Genomic DNA, 17,644 nt, shown 5'->3' with positions numbered 1-17,644 from the left:
ATCTGTACTTCGTAAACTATCTATACTCCTAGTAAACTACATACCTATTGGTGGAGTTGGAATTCCGGGTACCTATGTATTTCCTATGTAAATTCAACGCCGAGCATAATAGCTACGCACCTGGGCAGTAGGTACCTACATAGCTACCTAGGTAGGTAGGTAGCAATGTTGCTAGGTTAGGTGCACTTGGCCTACTGCAAGACTTGTTAATGCGAGACTACTAGGTAGTGACTATTGAAGCATTATAAGGACGGATTCAATTCTTCGCATTATGGCAGCCTTATTAATCTATATAGTCCGCCATATACCCCTGCAGCTTCCATAATTTTCCTTGTAAGTCTGCGGTCCGTCGTCCCGCAAGCATAAAGATAAAGCCGTCTCTCAGAGCCTGGGCCTCCTTAAGATCGCTAGCATTCTCTGCCCCAAGTAACATGGGCATATTGTAGATGGCTACACTGTAAGTATATTGTTTACCAGAAAAACTCGACTTCTCAATATCAAATGATGCGAATGCGGCTGGTTGATCGTCGGCCTGATCTGAACTAGCACTTCCGACTGGGTCTCCAAACCAGAGTACGGAACCTCTATGCTTGTACTGCACATCATCCCAACCGTAGCACTTGGCGATATAGTGCCGCTCTTTCTCAGTGCACAGTCTACAGATGTACTGCAACTCGCTGATAATGATTTTACGCATCGTATCCCGTATGTAAGTGTCCATGTCTTTGCGCCAGACAGCCTTCTTCTCTAAACCTCTATAACGTGGAGTTGATCCTACAAGACGCCTTGGCCCACCTGAGAGGCTCGAGTTTTTGTCTGCGAAAGCGGAGAGAAGATCTTGTCTTGCCAATGTATAGGCGGCTGGGCCATGGATACCTTCTTTTTCTGAAGGGGTCGTAGGAATTGGATCTTCCTGAAAATATTCTGATTTAGATTCTATATTCTCCGAACTTTCTTCACTCTCTTGAGGCTCTTCCCCGCTTTCGACTTCTAATACATTTTCTGCATCTGGCCGCTTTTCTGCGTGAGCCTCATCAGGCATAAGACTAACTGGAATTAACCACGGATTACCGGTTTCGGGGTGGGACACGAGATTGAAATCCTGGAGGAAGAAATGAGGTAGACGGACGCGGGTCATCACGCATTTTCGTACAGGCATTGCTAGAGCTTTTGCTATACGGTATAAAAGTTAGTGCGAAAATACAAAAATTGGTCCATATTAAAGAATGCCCGTACCATAAGGATTGGCCCGAAGCTGGCGTTCGACAGAATTCTGAGCTTTTCCAGGCTTCGGCTTTGGGGCTTGGTATCGCTGAGTAGCCTCCCAATACGTAGGGTCCATAACGGGGGATAGTGGTAGGTCACCTACGGCTGTCTCTACCGCCTTGTTCTCCGGATTGACCTTGAAGGCATTGTCCCAATCAATCGCCTCGTGAGCGATGTTTGTCTTTTTTCGACGAGGCGGGGTCGCTTCCTTATCATCACTATGTGATTGTGACTGATCATCAGCGAAGTATCGGCGGTGGAAATATGGCGCAATTGTTGCGCGTCGGCCGAAATTGGCGCTGCTATTTTGCAGCGCTTTACATACTCTCATCACCACATTGGCTGCACTGCGGAGTATTATATACAAGTTGTGGAGTCAAGAAGGTCGAGATGGTTAAAAGTCGTGAAAGATTTAATCGATCTGAAAATTGATAAGGCAACCTTTCAATCCATGATGTTTAGCGGCACTTAAGGTACCTAGGTACAATACATTCATACGTACCTCCATCTCGGCCGTGGATCGCACCCGGATCGTCATAGCTCCAACCGCATTTTGCATCTTAGGTCCGGCATCTACCCGCTTTGCGCTTGCATTTTATCAATTCAGCTGTACCACCAATGAATATTGAAACGACACCAACTCTAATAAATAACCTTATTTGCATAACTCTACAATCGTCGGAGCTTATTTCAACCTTGGAACATTAATTTTAACCTTTTAATGATTCTTTGGCGGCTGATTGCAACATCATGAATTATCAACGATCATTCTGGCGGATAGCCCTGCGAACGTTACCGACAACGACGAGACACACCATCCGCCGCTTCTCTCAATTCCCGACTGGCCCCATTCAGGCCCCCCAGGGGGCTATTCCCTTACCATATATCACAGAAGTTACAGTAAGCGAAGCCAATGAAGTTTGCGCAGAGAAGGCGGATAGCTAACTAGACAGTCCGGTGGTTGGAGGACATGTTCGTAGCTTCGGGTTTGCCGATAATTTGAAACCGCCTTACTGATATCATCGCACAGACGACATATTCTCCAAGTTACTACAAGTATGCTAGCTTCTATTATGCTTTCGTTATAGTGTGTCTTTCTATTTTACTAACCTTGATTGATCAATTAGGAAAGAATAATATGTCTGAACGGACCTATAGACGACACGGTGTCCGCCTCGATCGTTGCGCAGCTACTCTGGCTAGAATCCGATAATCCGGATAAGCCGATAACTATGTACATCCATTCACCGGGTGGCTCCGTAACTGCCGGTCTTTCCATCTACGATACGATGTCCTATATTCGCTCGCCTGTATCAACGGTGTGCTTGGGCCAGGCGGCCTCGATGGGCTCACTACTTCTCACAGGGGGTGAAAAAGGGAAACGATTTGCCCTACCACATAGCAGCATCATGATTCACCAACCCCTGGGTGGAACGCAGGGTCCAGCGAGCGACATCTTGATTTATGCGAACCAGATACAGCGTACGCGCGACCAGGTCAACGAGATCTACCGGAAACATCTCAATGCGGCATTTGATCACGAGAAGTATAGCCTTAGAGATATTGAGGACATGATGGAGCGCGACAAATATTTAACCGCAGAAGAAGCAAAAGATATGGGCATCGTAGATGAAATCCTTACTAAGAGAGACAGTAAGAAACCTACGAACGAAGAGACCAGCAACAAGACCAGCAACAGCACCAACACTAGCACATAAAATGAACTCATCGACTAGAAAATATATTATTTCTAATCAAATGGGTTAACGAATCGTTCTCCTTATGATTACGAGACTAGATTCGGTTTCGTCTCAAGGAAAACCCTAGTTCGGCTCCTGTTTCTTCTCAGATCCAACGGCATATGCCATCCCATACTATACCCTGTCATACCATGTGTCTCGGTATTTTATCTTTCAAAGTGATTGTCGACACAATACCGAAGCAGTGAACCTTGGAAACATGAAATGGATAATCGCCGCAGTTGCTTAAGCTAGATCGTGGAAACTCATGTCTCCACGCGTATGTCACCTTGTTGTAACCTACTTAATAGAATATACATACCTAGGTAGGCATGTATTGTATCTAGTAGGCTATTAGGCATGCGAGCTAACCTTGGAACTCCTGGTAACCTGGAACGTACCTAATGTGGTATCTGGGCTAGATGTCTGGGGCTAACAATTGCGGCAGCAGGGCAGATACAGTATAGGCAGTACCTGTACCGTGCTTACAATTCTAGATCGATGGTCCACGTGGCCCACAACGATATTACGCTGTTGTACCACCCACACCACCCACACCACGGACGAATCTGAGCGCCTAGGGTCCTCCCCTACCTAGGTGGTAGCTAGTATATCCAATGTCTGACATTTCAGAGGCTGTCAGCCGTAGCCTTGCCATAAAAGCAGGTCCGAAACCCTGTCGCGGGATGACAGCAAGTACGTATCTACCTGTAAGATCGGGGATTGGCCTAAATACGGAAAAGAGTCTCATTCTGTAAAGCTTCTGGAAGAAAAGAAGCGGTTGTGGCTTTGGGTAACTGTGCTGCTGTGGTGCATTGACTGATGTGATCTCCACGGATCCGCGGCAACAGGGGCAACGCACAGATGGATTGCGACATGTCGTTCGATTTGCCCAGTTGGTTTTAACATTTAATATCAAACGGCTGTTACTACTTCGTAGGGAAGTGCCGTCGGAGAGAGTCTAGGAAGACTAAACACCAAACCGAAGACCGAAGACTATAGTGCTAAACTACTACTAGTACTAGGAATGTATAATATAGTATTCTAGGCTAACTAAAACGGAACCTTGTATTAGTACTAGGTGGTAGGTAGGTACGCTAAAAAGAGGAAGCGATAGGCAAGGGAGTCGCAGCAGGGCAAGCGCGTGTTAAAATGTTTCAATAGGGAGGCAGGAAAGAACAGAATAGAAGACAAGACCGGACAATTGAAAGAGCAAAAAAGCGCGGCATCCCATCTCATTAGGACCCACTTATACATGTCGTCTACCTACTACCTAGTATCCTACATTCTAGTCCCCATTTCATTTCCATTTTCGTTCCTAATTCCATACATCATCCATAACTCCATACCTCCTCTTATCCCATGTTGTCCAATGTCCATCTCGCCATCTTCCCCTTCCTCGTTGATTTTTCCCTCTCCTATTTCTTCTTAGCGTAATCTTTTACTATCATTGATCCATGGATAATTTTTCCCCTTTCCCACTTCGGTCTCGGCGTCTTTAGCCAAGCTTTATTCCATCCCCAGCATTGTCCCCTCCTCTTGGCCCACCTTCTTACCTAGTATTCATTTAGTATGCAGGACGTGAGCCGTCACCATATTTTTACGAATTATTACCAGCGGGTATCAGAAAACATCTTGCGCTACGGACTTATACGTACCAGCGTAGGACGAAAAAGGCACGCGAAGCTACCTCACTCCACCGACTTATACACCAAGAAGCCCCGAGTCACCAACTTCGTTTCCAACGCACTCCACCGATACTACTGTATTGTTACCTACGTCAATGCAAGGCATCCTGCGACCTTACCTACCTTAGGACCTTGTCTTTCTCTCTCTTCTCCTGCATCTCTCCTGCATCTCTAGAGTTCTTAAGACGACTACTATCATCGCGATGATTACCTATTAAATAATCGAGCCGCCCCCACTCAATACCACCCCCCCTTCTCAAGCCCTACCTTACCTTGGTTACGGAATATCCGAGTTGATATCTTTCTACCACATTCGTCCTTCGTCACCGTTTATGGCGCCATTCTTTTCCTCTTCGCCGCCGCTAATACCGTTGTTCTTGTCGTCGACCTACACTTTCTTCCTCTTAGCTGGATACTGAAAATTATTGTCGTGTCATAAATATTATGGTTATTATTTTTAGGATTTCCTGGTGTGATCTACTTGGTTCTTCACATCTTTGCCCTTCCCAATAGGGACATTTACCGATTAATAAGGCTACTCCAACGAAGGCGATCCTTGCTGTGTCTGCGCGGAACAAAGCAAATTAACTACAATACTATTTCTTTCAACAACACCGCAAAGCTGGAGAGGTACTCGGACTCGTTGGACTATATACACAAAATGCATAGCGATTTCACATTTGCCGTCAATAATTATGCGCCTGATCCAAATTCCAGAGTAATGCTTCCTTACCGCAGTCCGTCTGTATCGACTCCGGTCATGCAGACCCTCTCTCCGGAGCAGTCTCCTCCCGCCGGCGACACCAGTCCCTCTGACACGAGCAGCGTCTCGAAACACGATGCCGACCCGGTCAAGCCGACGGCGATTCATATGCAAACAGTTTTCTCTTCTCAGACTGGAGAGGCGCATCCTTCGCAACAACATTCGGCTCAGGTGTGGGAAACTCACAAGGCCGAAATCAGGCGCTTATATCTTGATGAGAATAGACCTCTAAAGGAAGTCATGACGATAATGCGCCAGAAAGGCTTCAGAGCGACGTGAGCTATTGGGTAATTCTAACTTTGTCTAGATTCTGTTTACTAACGACGCCGGCAGTGTAAGGATGTATAAGTCACGCTTTGATAAGTGGGGGTTTAGTAAGAATAACAGCAAAAAGGATGTTGTCGCAATGCTCCAGGTCCAGCGACAACGAAATGCCGTCGGCAAGCGCACAACATTTCATCGCAACGGGAAGGAGGTTGCAATCGATGCCTACCTCAAGCGAAAAGGCATTTCCCAATACGATCTTGTCGAACCTGGCTTGGCTGAGAAGCTCCCCGAAAACCTGCGATGTCTTACGCCACCCCCGGAGAGCATCCAAGCCCCAGGCAATCTCTCGCTACAAGAACTTGTCTTGCAATGCGCGAGGGACCTGGCTTGGAATTGGTACTGTCCACCCGATACTCCGCTAGTCGCGTGCGCGGCGCATTATCGTGGCGACGAACTACGTTGCGCCATTACAGACATCACCAATGCGGACTGGCTATTCTCCGTCGGACACTACGAGAGAGGGGGCGCAATGTGCGAACAGGGCTTCAAGTCCCTGCACTTGATGTTTAAAAAGCCATCAATATATGGGCTATTGCACCTGTTAATAACCGTACTCGACGCTTCAAATAAAGGAATTGTCAAGGAAGTTTGGAGGTATCTCGCTGCATATTCAGCAACCATCCGAACGGAGGGTCCCTTATCACGGCTCTTCCAAGGAATATGGAAGTACATGAGTACTCACGATTACGAAGAGTACTGGGACTTCGTTTTCGAATGCACCGAAAAATTGTTATTGATCGAGGAAACGCACTCAGGCCTCCCATCAGATACATTAGCAAGGTTGTACCCCATTTTGTTTATCCCGCGAGCTTATCAGTACCGATCGCAACCTTATCGTCGTCTTCAAAGCCGTTGCGATTTCAAAAAACTAGTCCAGGGACCCATGCCGACTGCTATAGAAGAACTTACCGTTTTTCAAGCAACCGAACTTTTGATTCTAGGAAATCAGACGCTATGGCAAGGCGAGCGCGTTTTCAAGCTTGCCAATACTGTCCTTGAGAATACGAAGGGCATCGCATACAACACTGAATTCTTCGTCTATATCGCAATTACTTCGCTGGCACATTACCACAGAAATCAATATTTCTTAGCCGAGGATCCGATTGCCAAGGCGTCAAATCACCAGCTATCAGTACATTATCTGGAACAAATAGTGTCGGTAATGGAAGGTAAATGGGATCCTGATATGGGATATCTGCTTGGTGAATTAGAGCGGCTAGAGCATTGGTACAGGGAAGCTGGCGATATTGTCCAAGCGGATGCCGCACATACCAGATGGAGAAATGCCCTCGACGCGATACCGAAAGAATTTGAGAGGGGAAAGAAGGGTATATTGCATTAGCATCTGAAGCTCTTTGCTTCATTGTATTACTACTAGGTTGTGCCACGTGAGGCCTGCCGCAGGAAGAAAAACAAGATGAGTGGCGTATATACTTTGATATACCCATAATGATGTGGGACTACAGCGTCGGCGTCGTGGTTGGGCATTGACTTACGAAGCTATTTTAAGGAGGCACCGCATTTTTTTCATATTAGGAGAAGACGAATCCCGAGCCATATGCTGCCATTTATCGTGTTTGTTGGCATACTTTGTATATTTACCATATCAATATGAAATTTTACAAGATGTATCTATCTGAAAGTCGCGGAAGCATTTCCGTTGACTACAGCGATCATTCGAAATATGTGGCGCTTGTGATGGCTGGCCTAGCCTATGAGATTTGGGAGTTTAAGACAATTACGCCAAGACGGGCTTTGCCTTAAAATGGCCTGTGGATAAGATATACTCGAGATATTCATTGCAGTTGCATTTGCATATCTGCGCCCATCTTATTACATAAAGTCCTAGGCTGTGGTTAAGATTGGATTTATCTTGTGCTATCCTCGCCTGGAATCACCATATTGGACACGAAGATTAATTTCGACATCTTTCCAATTCCATTCGCATCCATACCTATCTTTCCAAATCCACTCGGTCGCGGGTTGAGCTCGCTCGGGCGCGTATGTTGGTTGGAGAAATTGAGGGGAAATCGAGGCAGACAGAGCTGACCGCAAAGTGCCTAAAACGCCTAACCAACCAGTCTTGGACTTGGAACCCCACGGATTGCGCAGATGCGCAGATGCGCAGTGTTGCATTTCCACCTTGTGAGCCAGGCATAGGTTTGTACAAGGTAAGTATCTATATATCAAGCCGTATCATCATCGCTCTTCATGAATAGGAGCCTTCGTTTCTCAAATTTTTTAACGAATTCCAATTGTACTTTTGGATCCCCTCCACTTACCTTCACTCTCCTTTACTCCTTCACTAACTTTACCTCAACTCAACTACGTCCCTCCTTTCTCTTACCGTCGGACTCTAAAACCACAAATTATTTTTGGCATTATCTATATCACGGCTCACGATATCTAAATGGCCTGCAAAGCGTTTTATGAGTCCATCGGGGCCCTCGACGTATGGTACTGCTGTTCCTGTGGTGATGATGGATATAGATCCACCAACAACCACCAGAAAGATAACCACCAGGAAGACAACCCCCAAGATGACAACCACCAAGATGGATAAACAGAGTGGCCAGGTAAACACCGGCTCTGGATTTAATTCCATTGACCAGAGTCGCCGTCAATGGCCCGAATACCTATCGCAGTTAAAACCCACCAACTTCAACACAAATCAAACTGCACAAGGCCAAACGGATCACCCCCACAACCTCCCTCCTTCTCGTTTACCCCCATTCTCCCTTTTCACCACGACAATGTGCAGAGCATTCGATCCCAAACCAAATTCATATCTGCCATATATTCCCATTACACACGCCACACTAAATCCCACCCCTTCTCCGGTATCCGGCCCCGCCAGCCAGAGGGAGGAACCGCCTTCACGCATCTTTCCCCCTCCCCCTTCGCCCCTTTTCACCATGCTCACCAAGTCAATGTGCAGAGCACTTGATTCTGAATCAAGATCATTTCTGCCTCTAGATCAACTCAAAGTTCTCACTCCGCCCTTGGTGAAAGAAGAACTGAAGAGAGCTATGCCCACACTCACCAATGCCCTCCTCGACAACTATACGACAGAGATCGTCACTGAGCGTGTGACTGACCGGGAACGCCTTCAATCGGCGCACACGATGGCACCTCCTTCGCGGCATTCCTATCACAACACACGGCTTATGAAGTCTTTCATAATCCTTATCTTGCTTGACAGAGTTGAGAGTATTCATCGTTCGTATCTGAGGGATTTACAGACTCAATGCTCCCAATTGACCACAAACTATTCTCAAGTGTGAGCACATCGAGGTCTCGCTCACATTCATTAGAATCACTTATCAGACGCTGCTTCGACAAATGGACACCAGATGATATCAAAGCGTTTACGGAAACGCAATGGATAGTCCTATCCCCGATTATAGGTCGCGCAAAAGGAGACATCTCCCTCTACAATTTTAATGCTCACACTATCCTTCCAATATTCGATCATGATAGCATACCCCAAGCGGCGACTAAGACAGGCGGGCATAGCATTGTGCGAAGAGTCAAAATCCACGCATGGCATCATGGTTTTCTAGAGGACCAGGTACGTCCAAGTCCAATCATTGGATTGAATGAATGTTAAACAATGACCTTCTAGGATGAGCCATTCTTCGCTCTGAAAAGATTGCATTCCCCGAATATCAAGGACTTTCGACGTGAGGTTGTTGCTCTTAGACGTTTCGTGATTTCGCCAAATTTACATATCATCAAGCTTCTAGCTGCGTTTCGGCATGATACATCCTTCTACTTGCTCTTCCCTTGGGCTGATGGCGGCAACTTACGCTCATTTTGGAAAGATAATCCCAACCCAGCCATCAAAAGCTCCTTTCTGGTATGGATTGTCGAACAATGTCTTGGCATTTCGGCTGCGCTACATCAAATTCATCATGGTCACAACATAGAGGTTAAAGACGCTGGAAACAGCAATGGCCCAATGGGGATCTCTTACTACGGACTCCACGGTGATATCAAACCTGCCAACATCCTCTTATTCGAGGGCGGCCCCAACAGCGAAAATCCTATCTGGGTGCTCAGCGACTTCGGTCTCAGTGGACTACATCATAAAACTGAGAATAAAGTTGGTAATCGCCCTGCTGGATTCTCGCCTACCTATCGAGCCCCCGAACTTGATATAAATGGAACGGTTGACAGCGCTTATGACATCTGGTCCCTAGGATGCGTATTTCTAGAGATTTCTGTATGGTTACTTCGTGGCTGGGATGGACTTGAATCTTTCGCTCGGTCTCGAATTACTGCCGGCAAGCCAGCAAAAAAGGCTGGGTGGATTGACGATGAGTTCTTTGAGCTCCTACCCCCTCAGTCCCTAAGCGCACCGAAGGCAAGACTCAAGCCAAGCGTCGATCAGGTAATTTTTATGATTTTATATAAACGTGCTTATCTAACATTCAAATAGTGTTTCAAGACGGCTAAAGGGAATCAATCATACAATCCTTGTGTTGTTGACTTTCTGGATTTGATACACGATGACCTTCTCGATGCTAATTGGCAGACGAGGGCCAGCAGCTCATTTATTTCCGGGAAGCTCCAGTGTTTACGGAAGAAATGTCTGGAAGATCCGGTATACACGGTGGATATTCCACGGCCGCGGAAACCACCGTGGTCGTATCAAGAACTTGCCAGTACAAAACACAACAACATAGCTTCACAATATCAAGCAGAACCAATTCGGGTCAATATGGCCCAAATATCCTTTCAAGACGAGCTGGAATATCCAGACATGATGTCGATTCCACCTCAGGGTGGGTATCTCTGGCCCGATTTCACCGGGCAACCCTATCGCACAACTGATATGACAGTATCTCTAGATACTATGCCGAACGATATGCATCGGGATACATTTCTATACGAATCTACACCTATGTTAAATCAAAGCCCACTTGATGGAGCCCAGCTCAGAAGGCCAGGTAGTCGAAGGCGAACGTTAGACGACATGACAGGTGCTATCGAAATGGGAGATCAGCGAAAGAAAAAGGCACGCAAGAAAAAGGATTTGCAAACAAATGACCCCCTTAGCTGTGAACTCCTAGATATTACAACCCGGGGCCCATGTCAAGCAACTCCACCTCGGTGTTTAGGACCAACGAGTACGACAGGAGACAAGCGGTTATTTGCGTGTCCTTTCCACAAAAGGAATCCCGCAAGGTTCAACACAAAAGTCTGGAAATCATGTATCGGGCCAGGCTGGACGATATCAAGACTCAAGTTCGTCCTCGCATTTTGTTCTAACAAAGCACCTAGGAACCTACCTAGACATGTGACTATGTAATGGAGCAGTGACTAATGGACTTATCCAGAGAGCATATATACCGTAGGCATTTCTTGCCTTGCTATAGGTGTGATCGCTGCTTCGGTGAATTTCAAAGCAGTTCCGATCTTCACGCACATTCCCGTTCAGACCCGCCGTGCCCAAGACAAGACTCTGACGTCGACTTCGATACGATTGATGAGACGCAGAAGGCTCAAATCAAGAAGAAGCCGCGAGGTGTCTCAGATGAGCAGAAATGGGACGAGATCTACCGAATCATCTTCAAGTTAGATCCCATCGCCGAGATTCCATGGCCATGTAAGTAGCTAGGGTATAGTAACCACGTTTGATAAATACTAACTGATCCGTTAATAGACTGCGAACCCATCCCCGGTCGAGCCGATGCAATAGCGGAGAAAAGCGACGACCCTAGGCCACTCGCCAATTTTAAGATTTACCTTCATCGCCTAGCAGATGACGATAATGAACAAGAGGACACATCGACGATTCAGAAATGTCTCGATCTCGTGCAGCGATATCAACAAGAACGAGCTAGCATGCAGTCAGAGTTCACGGCCGATATGCCTTCTCTAGTATTCGATCATCCAGACGATGCTACCAGGACATCCGAATCGCAGGAATTTCCTTCGCTGACAACTATGGACGACAGCATCACTGTTCCTAACGCTGACGGATTGAATGACCTTTCTTACTGGGACACTTCGTTTGATGCGCGTTTCGACGAGGAGTTTTCATCTAGTAAACCGTATATTCTCCCAGATTCTTTGGATCTGGGAAGCGATGGCGGGATGTTACGAGGATGAATGGTAAGAGTAATCGTTTGAGTGTGTATTTTATCTGATTGGGTAGGCAGGTATCTAGTGGGTACCTACCTAGTAGGTATGGATGATACCCATTGCGAATTTCGTGGCGGTACAAGGATGCGAAAGACCTAAGGAGCATGTAAAAGAACGTTTCTCCCCTCAGGGTATCATCACGAGTTATGACGACGATACAATTAGACGACCCCTTTGGATTTTCTTCTTATTTCTTTTATTTCCTAGGTATTTTCTATTTTCTATTTTCTATATATAGGTATCTTGGGTAGGTAGTCAGCGTTTCAAAATAAAGATAAACATATATATAATATGATGCGATAACTTGGTGAATTGACAGCATGCAATTAGTATTTAGGTATATTTGATACGAGTAAGTTGTCCTGAGGCAATATCTGAATTATCCTCACTTTTTCCGTGCGAAGGTACCAGGTAGGTAAGTAGCTTACCTAGGTGTGTACCTACATATATAAGTCTTAATTATCAGCGACGAAATCATCGGCCTCGTGGCGCAACGGTAGCGCGTTCGACTCCAGATCGAAAGGTTATCCGTTGTAAGTAGTGCATTCAAACCAATGGCTAAGCAAACAAACAAAAAAACTAACGAGAAAATAGCAAATCGGGTCGGGGTCAATTCTGTATTTGGATAATTTGGAATCATCCGAAGCAGTCTAATTTTTTGGCCGGTCAGCCGGGTGTCCATATTTTTTTTATCGCCAATACGTAAGATGGCTGACAAAACACAGTTTTGACATTTTTAACCAGGTAGGTACTTTGTAGACACATAGCAACTGACGATAGCTTCAATTGCTTGACAAATTTGGAAGGAAATGTCCTGCTCTCTTCCCCCAACTCTATCTAGGTGTAGAAGTACATTAGGTACTAGGTACATAATCCGGACTTTTAGTCAACCCCGAACTCTAAAAATCATGGATATGGTAAATACAAGAAAAGAAGGTGCGAGGCGCACAGTACAAGATATTTTTATCTACTACCTAGGTACCTAGTTCCCAAGCAGCTCCTTGGAACGTAAACCTTTACACCATCTTTTTGAATCTATCATATTTCCTGAAGAAACCGACATAACGACGCATATAGATAAACGAGAAGACTAACCGGTCCAAATATCATCATCGGGGCGATTGAGACGGTGAAATGGCCGAAAAACATCTGCCTACGCGCTACGGTGTCCCAAAATTCGGTAATCATCACCTCTAGCGCGCCACCCCATTTCCATGGTCCGACGAGCCTAAACTTGGTGTTGAAGTTGGCACCGAGCGCCCAAGTAAGAGGTAGTTTATACCAGCAGCCACTTTTACCGTTGACGTCATTGACCCCGGAGAAACCGAGGCGCATGATATCTCCGAATGATGGCGCCGAGCCCATGTCTAGAGCGAGCTGATACGCATAACTCTCGTGGTCAACACCGTATCGGATTCGGGAGTCCGTCTTAGATATCAGTCGGTAGTGCGCTTCATCCTCGGGAAGTAAAGGGGCGCCGGCTACTCGATCAGGTGATAGGAGGTTGAGCACCCACAGCTGCGCCTGGAATTCGGTGAGAGGCGGGATAGCGCCTAGATTAGGTCGCACAAATCCAATAAACCCAATAGAAGGGTCATCTCGCGGCCAAATATCACGCACCAATTTGTCACGGTAATATTGAGGATTGCATCTATCCTTTCCAAGGAAGGGGAATTCGTGCGTGTAGCCCGTGCAGAATACCACTATGTCCGGCTTGATGACCTCCTTTCTTATCCGCGCGTACTCGGGCCGTCCATTGTTCCTGAATTCAACAGCACCATTCTCATATATGCGCTCCGGCCAAGGCGCAAGGTCTATTTGCCTCCCTTGGGTAGATTCTAGTGTATTTGGCGTCTGGACTATCCACGAGCGAATGAGTTGTGGGAGTCCCTGTGTTCTTTTCGGTTTCCATACGGCATTGAGATATGGGCTGACTTTGTAGCCAGACTTATTGAAGAATACTTAGCACAAGTCAGTAATAATTTACCCGCAAAAATAGCCAATACGAAAGGAATCTGACAGAAAACATACTCTCAGAAGTAGACCATCCCTTGGGCTTCCCCCCGACCCATTGGTCTGTGCCGTGTGTGGTACCCCACGAAGTCCAAAGAATCCACCTAACGTAATAGTCGTAGTACGTCCATAGGAGGTTGCTGTTCCTCAGCCAGGGGTGTACGTATATCGTGTCGAAAAGGCTCGCTCGAGAGACATCGATAGGCACTTGGGGGCGATCTAGGGGATTTCGCCGTCGCGCAAATATTAGTCTTGGATTTGGGTTCCTCTGTAATACCAGTGAGTCTCAGCTGCGAATCCTTTTCTCATTACTTATAAGTGACCTGCCTACCTTTGGGGCGAGATGAAAACCGTTTCTATGGCATAGCACCACTCGCTTCGTCGGTGAAGTTACAGCAAGTAGAGAAACGTCGGCTCCGGTCTCGCCACTGCCCAATATAAGCACTGTCTTTCCCACTCCGAACTGCTCTCTCCTCTTCAGCCGAGATGAATGAAGCACCACCGGTACTTTCTCGATCCCTCTGACTTCGGGGATGCTAGGGTTAACATGCAATCCAGAGCAAACAGCTACTGCATCGCATTCCCAGGTTTGCTGCCGACCCCCGTATAAATACGTCACGGCATGCCCGCCCTCTTCTCGACCCTCGATGTTCTTCACTATACTCGAAAAGGTAATGTGAGGCCATAACTTGAAGTGTGTACAGTACTCGTTAAGGTATTCGACGTAGCGTTTCGCACTAATGAAATCCGGCTCGTCATGCCTACATCGAAAATCAGAGAAGCAGGTGAGTTGCCTCGATGAGACCAGCTGACAGTCGCGTATTAGTATATCATAATAAGAGGGCTAGTTTTCACTAGCTCAGAAATGGAATGATAGGGATCTCCTATACCTCGGCATCTTCATATGTCCTCGCCAGGAACGTGCCGCCAACGCCCGTCTCAGACTCGAAGAGGCGGGCTTCGATAGCTTTCGTTCCTAAAGTCTTCTCTGCAGCTAATAGATACTTCAGTGTCACGAGCCCGGAAGGACCTGCGCCTATTATCGCGACCCGCATCCCTGCTGCCGTTTCCGGGTGGGTAGTGCAAGATCCGATATGGACGATAGATCCTGTGGGCTAGACGATGTGGTCCTACAACGTGCAAAACTGACACCCACCTCTCGAGGTAAGAAGATGAAGCGTGAGCTCGCTTTAATATCGGTAGGTCGGTCCTCCTCCATATTATACCCTCTGCCTCTCTCGGACAGTTCTTGTTCCTCAGCCTCCTTCGGTCCCACTCTAGACGATCACGAGAACTCTTGTCTTCCCATCTTTCATTTGGGTCTATATTTCTCTCAATCTTGCTAGCTTCCGTCACCATCCCTCGTCCGCCTCCTCGAGAGAGGGCGTGGGTACTGTGCTCCAGTTACAGTGATTCCTCGTTCCGAGAGCGGGTAGGCGAGACACGGGGGAGGCGACCGCGAATCACAGCGCACATGGCCGTGATGTCGCCAAGGATTGAGGCGTGCCCTCGTTGTACGCCACGATCTCAACTAAAATCGGATTCGGACTGTACCTTTCGCGTTACATAAACGATGTCTTACCACCCAGCTTCTCCCTGGCAGGATGTCTCGCTCCGAAATGCAATCTCATATTGGTTTCCCCTCCTTATCGACCTTATGCTACCGCTAGCGCCGCCCCCATTTTATCACTGGCCGACCCTCATGGCCCAACCCCAGATGTCGAGAGTTGGTGCTCCAGGTACTCCAATAGGATGCCAGACGGATGCCAATAGGGACCACCTATAAACGAGGCTGATACAAGTCAAGCAGGCATCTTCCCAGAAAATAATTCGTCATGCTGACACCGTTTTGTTTGGACATGGCCGATCGACCGAACCTGTAGGACACGAACGTTGGTCGGACGCAAGGATATTCGCATGGCTGCAGGCACTGGCCAACTGACGCGGCCATGACTTGAGGCTGCTGCATGTAGATCGCAGCCGTCACGAATTATATGCAAGGTCGTATAGTGAGCGAATATCAAATCCATCGAAAAAGCACAAACACAAAATCGAGATAGAATCTTGCTCAGAAACGTCATACCGGCTTTAATGACGGTCGAGACGCCTTCGCCAAGCTAATATGCTTTCTAGATTGCAAACTGGTCGACGACCGTTCGAGGCTGTTGACAGAACACCACTAACACATCCTCTCTCATGTCGTGCTTCCGGGGCCGGTCCCCGTGCCATTAGGTATTGTTAGACCAAGCAGTTTGCTAGAACTCGCACGTAGGAGACCAATATATGTCGGCCAAGTGTAGCCAATGACATCTCATCAGGGCTGTCAGAAAAAATCGAACTTTTTTCCAAGAGATCACGCACGTTATTCGACTTGGAGTGGAGCTTTCGCATGTTCTCTATACGATAATTGATTGGTCTACCGAGACTGAAAGGTAAATATGATGTTTGATCAGATATTAGATTGATCAAAATAGAATTTCCAGATTCAAAAATTCTCTCCCAATATCGCAGGACCTAAGGATAGATCGTCTGTCCTACGGACCGGGCTGCAGGTCTGGGGAAATCCTCTCCGACCCGACGTGTTTCGGCTTCAGACATATCTACATGCTACCCCCTACTCCTATCAAGGATGTAGGGTGTGGCTTTCGGCTTCCATGGGCAAAATGTCTCTTGCGTAGAGCGGGCCGAGATTAGGTATTTCAGGGTTCAGGAGTAGGCGCCAATCTCAAAACTTCGTTCTTAAAACACAGAAATGAATCATAGTAGACATATAACGGTCATCGGCTAGGTCATACTCAATCTCACCCCAATTCTTCTCTCTCTGTCGATATTACATTAACCATTATGTCTGAAAATCCATGGCCACCGTCCCAGATATCTTAGGTAGTTAATAGTACAACGTACAATGCAAGAAGTTAAATATAAATTTTCCAAGGAAATGATAAAGATTCTACTGCTGTTATTTTACTAGGTACCTACCAGTCATTCTGCGGAGGAAACTTTTCGACTTGCCGAATATTAAGTACCTACCTATTACCAAAGTAAAAATAATACGCCACTGTTTTTGTAACACCTTTTCCACTATGGGAAATGTTTTATTGTTCAGAACAAGCCCCGACTACGAATTCTTGCACTCCTCGTATAGGCAGGTTACTAGGTACGTAGTCATACGAGAGGCTTGCCCTTAACGACGATATCGTGACAATAATACCTGCCATCGCCTAATATCTCACAATACGGTCTCACCATAACGCCCATTCTCTACCTATGCCCCTGAATTTATTCGTAACGTGTCCCACGTAATCCAAAGGCGATATTCTATCCATCCTATTGGCAGTAACTTAGCAGATGATCAAAGGAGAAACGGGCTAGCCTGGATAGGAGAGCTTAGGCTTGTATATATTGGACGGATCTCTTGGACAGGACAGTCCTGGGTCACAGGTGACGAGATAGATCTAACCATACAAGGATGAGGGTATGTTAATATATATGTCCTGCTTATTATTTTTGGTACCCAGATAGTACCGACCATACGCTGTAACTCTCATTGTAAATGATATTATCTGCCTAATGACTACCTATTTATCGACCTAGATACGTGATTCATATCGACTTTTCCTCTTATGCCAAGTATCATAGCCATGCCTACCTAAGTAAGGATAGTATTGAGGGCGAAGGGGAAAGGGGGGCTAACTAGG

The 17,644-nt window shown here is 46.6% G+C and overlaps 5 protein-coding genes and 1 pseudogene across 6 annotated transcripts; 4 read left to right on the top strand and 2 right to left on the bottom strand.

Moving 5' to 3' along the window:
• Nucleotides 1-248: 248 nt before the first annotated feature.
• Nucleotides 249-1,793, bottom strand: GGS22DRAFT_18685 (uncharacterized protein). Its single transcript, XM_047964514.1, has 2 exons — nucleotides 1,237-1,793; nucleotides 249-1,173 (listed from the first exon to the last, which is right to left on the bottom strand). The coding sequence occupies exons 1-2, from the start codon at nucleotides 1,595-1,597 to the stop codon at nucleotides 284-286; spliced, it is 1,251 nt and encodes a 416-aa protein (XP_047817902.1). The 5' UTR covers nucleotides 1,598-1,793; the 3' UTR covers nucleotides 249-283.
• A 79-nt stretch (nucleotides 1,794-1,872) lies between these two features.
• Nucleotides 1,873-2,999, top strand: GGS22DRAFT_164782 (Clp protease-domain-containing protein). The gene is made up of 4 exons (XM_047961589.1): nucleotides 1,873-2,166; nucleotides 2,220-2,238; nucleotides 2,297-2,322; nucleotides 2,394-2,999. The coding sequence occupies exons 1-4, from the start codon at nucleotides 2,017-2,019 to the stop codon at nucleotides 2,982-2,984; spliced, it is 786 nt and encodes a 261-aa protein (XP_047817901.1). The 5' UTR covers nucleotides 1,873-2,016; the 3' UTR covers nucleotides 2,985-2,999.
• Nucleotides 3,000-5,111: 2,112 nt separating this feature from the next.
• GGS22DRAFT_18680 (uncharacterized protein) lies at nucleotides 5,112-7,334 on the top strand. Its single transcript, XM_047964503.1, has 3 exons — nucleotides 5,112-5,731; nucleotides 5,790-7,237; nucleotides 7,294-7,334. Exons 1-2 carry the CDS (start codon nucleotides 5,355-5,357, stop codon nucleotides 7,123-7,125), a joined length of 1,713 nt encoding a protein of 570 aa, XP_047817900.1. The 5' UTR covers nucleotides 5,112-5,354; the 3' UTR covers nucleotides 7,126-7,237; nucleotides 7,294-7,334.
• A 1,202-nt stretch (nucleotides 7,335-8,536) lies between these two features.
• On the top strand, nucleotides 8,537-11,900 carry GGS22DRAFT_180152 (uncharacterized protein; the record flags this gene model as incomplete). The annotated part of the gene is made up of 6 exons (XM_047963735.1): nucleotides 8,537-8,993; nucleotides 9,026-9,354; nucleotides 9,409-10,176; nucleotides 10,225-11,033; nucleotides 11,126-11,394; nucleotides 11,452-11,900. The coding sequence occupies 6 exons, from the start codon at nucleotides 8,537-8,539 to the stop codon at nucleotides 11,898-11,900; spliced, it is 3,081 nt and encodes a 1,026-aa protein (XP_047817899.1).
• Nucleotides 11,901-12,412: 512 nt separating this feature from the next.
• GGS22DRAFT_t83 lies at nucleotides 12,413-12,493 on the top strand (annotated as a pseudogene). The gene has a single exon. The product of its transcript is annotated as a tRNA-OTHER (tRNA).
• A 399-nt stretch (nucleotides 12,494-12,892) lies between these two features.
• Nucleotides 12,893-15,001, bottom strand: GGS22DRAFT_194669 (FAD/NAD(P)-binding domain-containing protein; the record flags this gene model as incomplete). Its single annotated transcript, XM_047965536.1, has 4 exons — nucleotides 12,893-13,792; nucleotides 13,965-14,214; nucleotides 14,278-14,754; nucleotides 14,837-15,001. 4 exons carry the CDS (start codon nucleotides 14,999-15,001, stop codon nucleotides 12,972-12,974), a joined length of 1,713 nt encoding a protein of 570 aa, XP_047817898.1. The 3' UTR covers nucleotides 12,893-12,971.
• Nucleotides 15,002-17,644: the final 2,643 nt, after the last annotated feature.

The sequence above is a fragment of the Annulohypoxylon maeteangense genome, assembly GCF_022496945.1.
Source record: "Annulohypoxylon maeteangense strain CBS 123835 unplaced genomic scaffold GGS22scaffold_10, whole genome shotgun sequence".
NCBI classification, from domain to species: Eukaryota; Fungi; Ascomycota; class Sordariomycetes; order Xylariales; family Hypoxylaceae; genus Annulohypoxylon; species Annulohypoxylon maeteangense.
The sequence above is the reverse complement of the archived record's forward strand: the minus strand, read 5'-3'. Positions and strand labels throughout refer to the sequence as shown.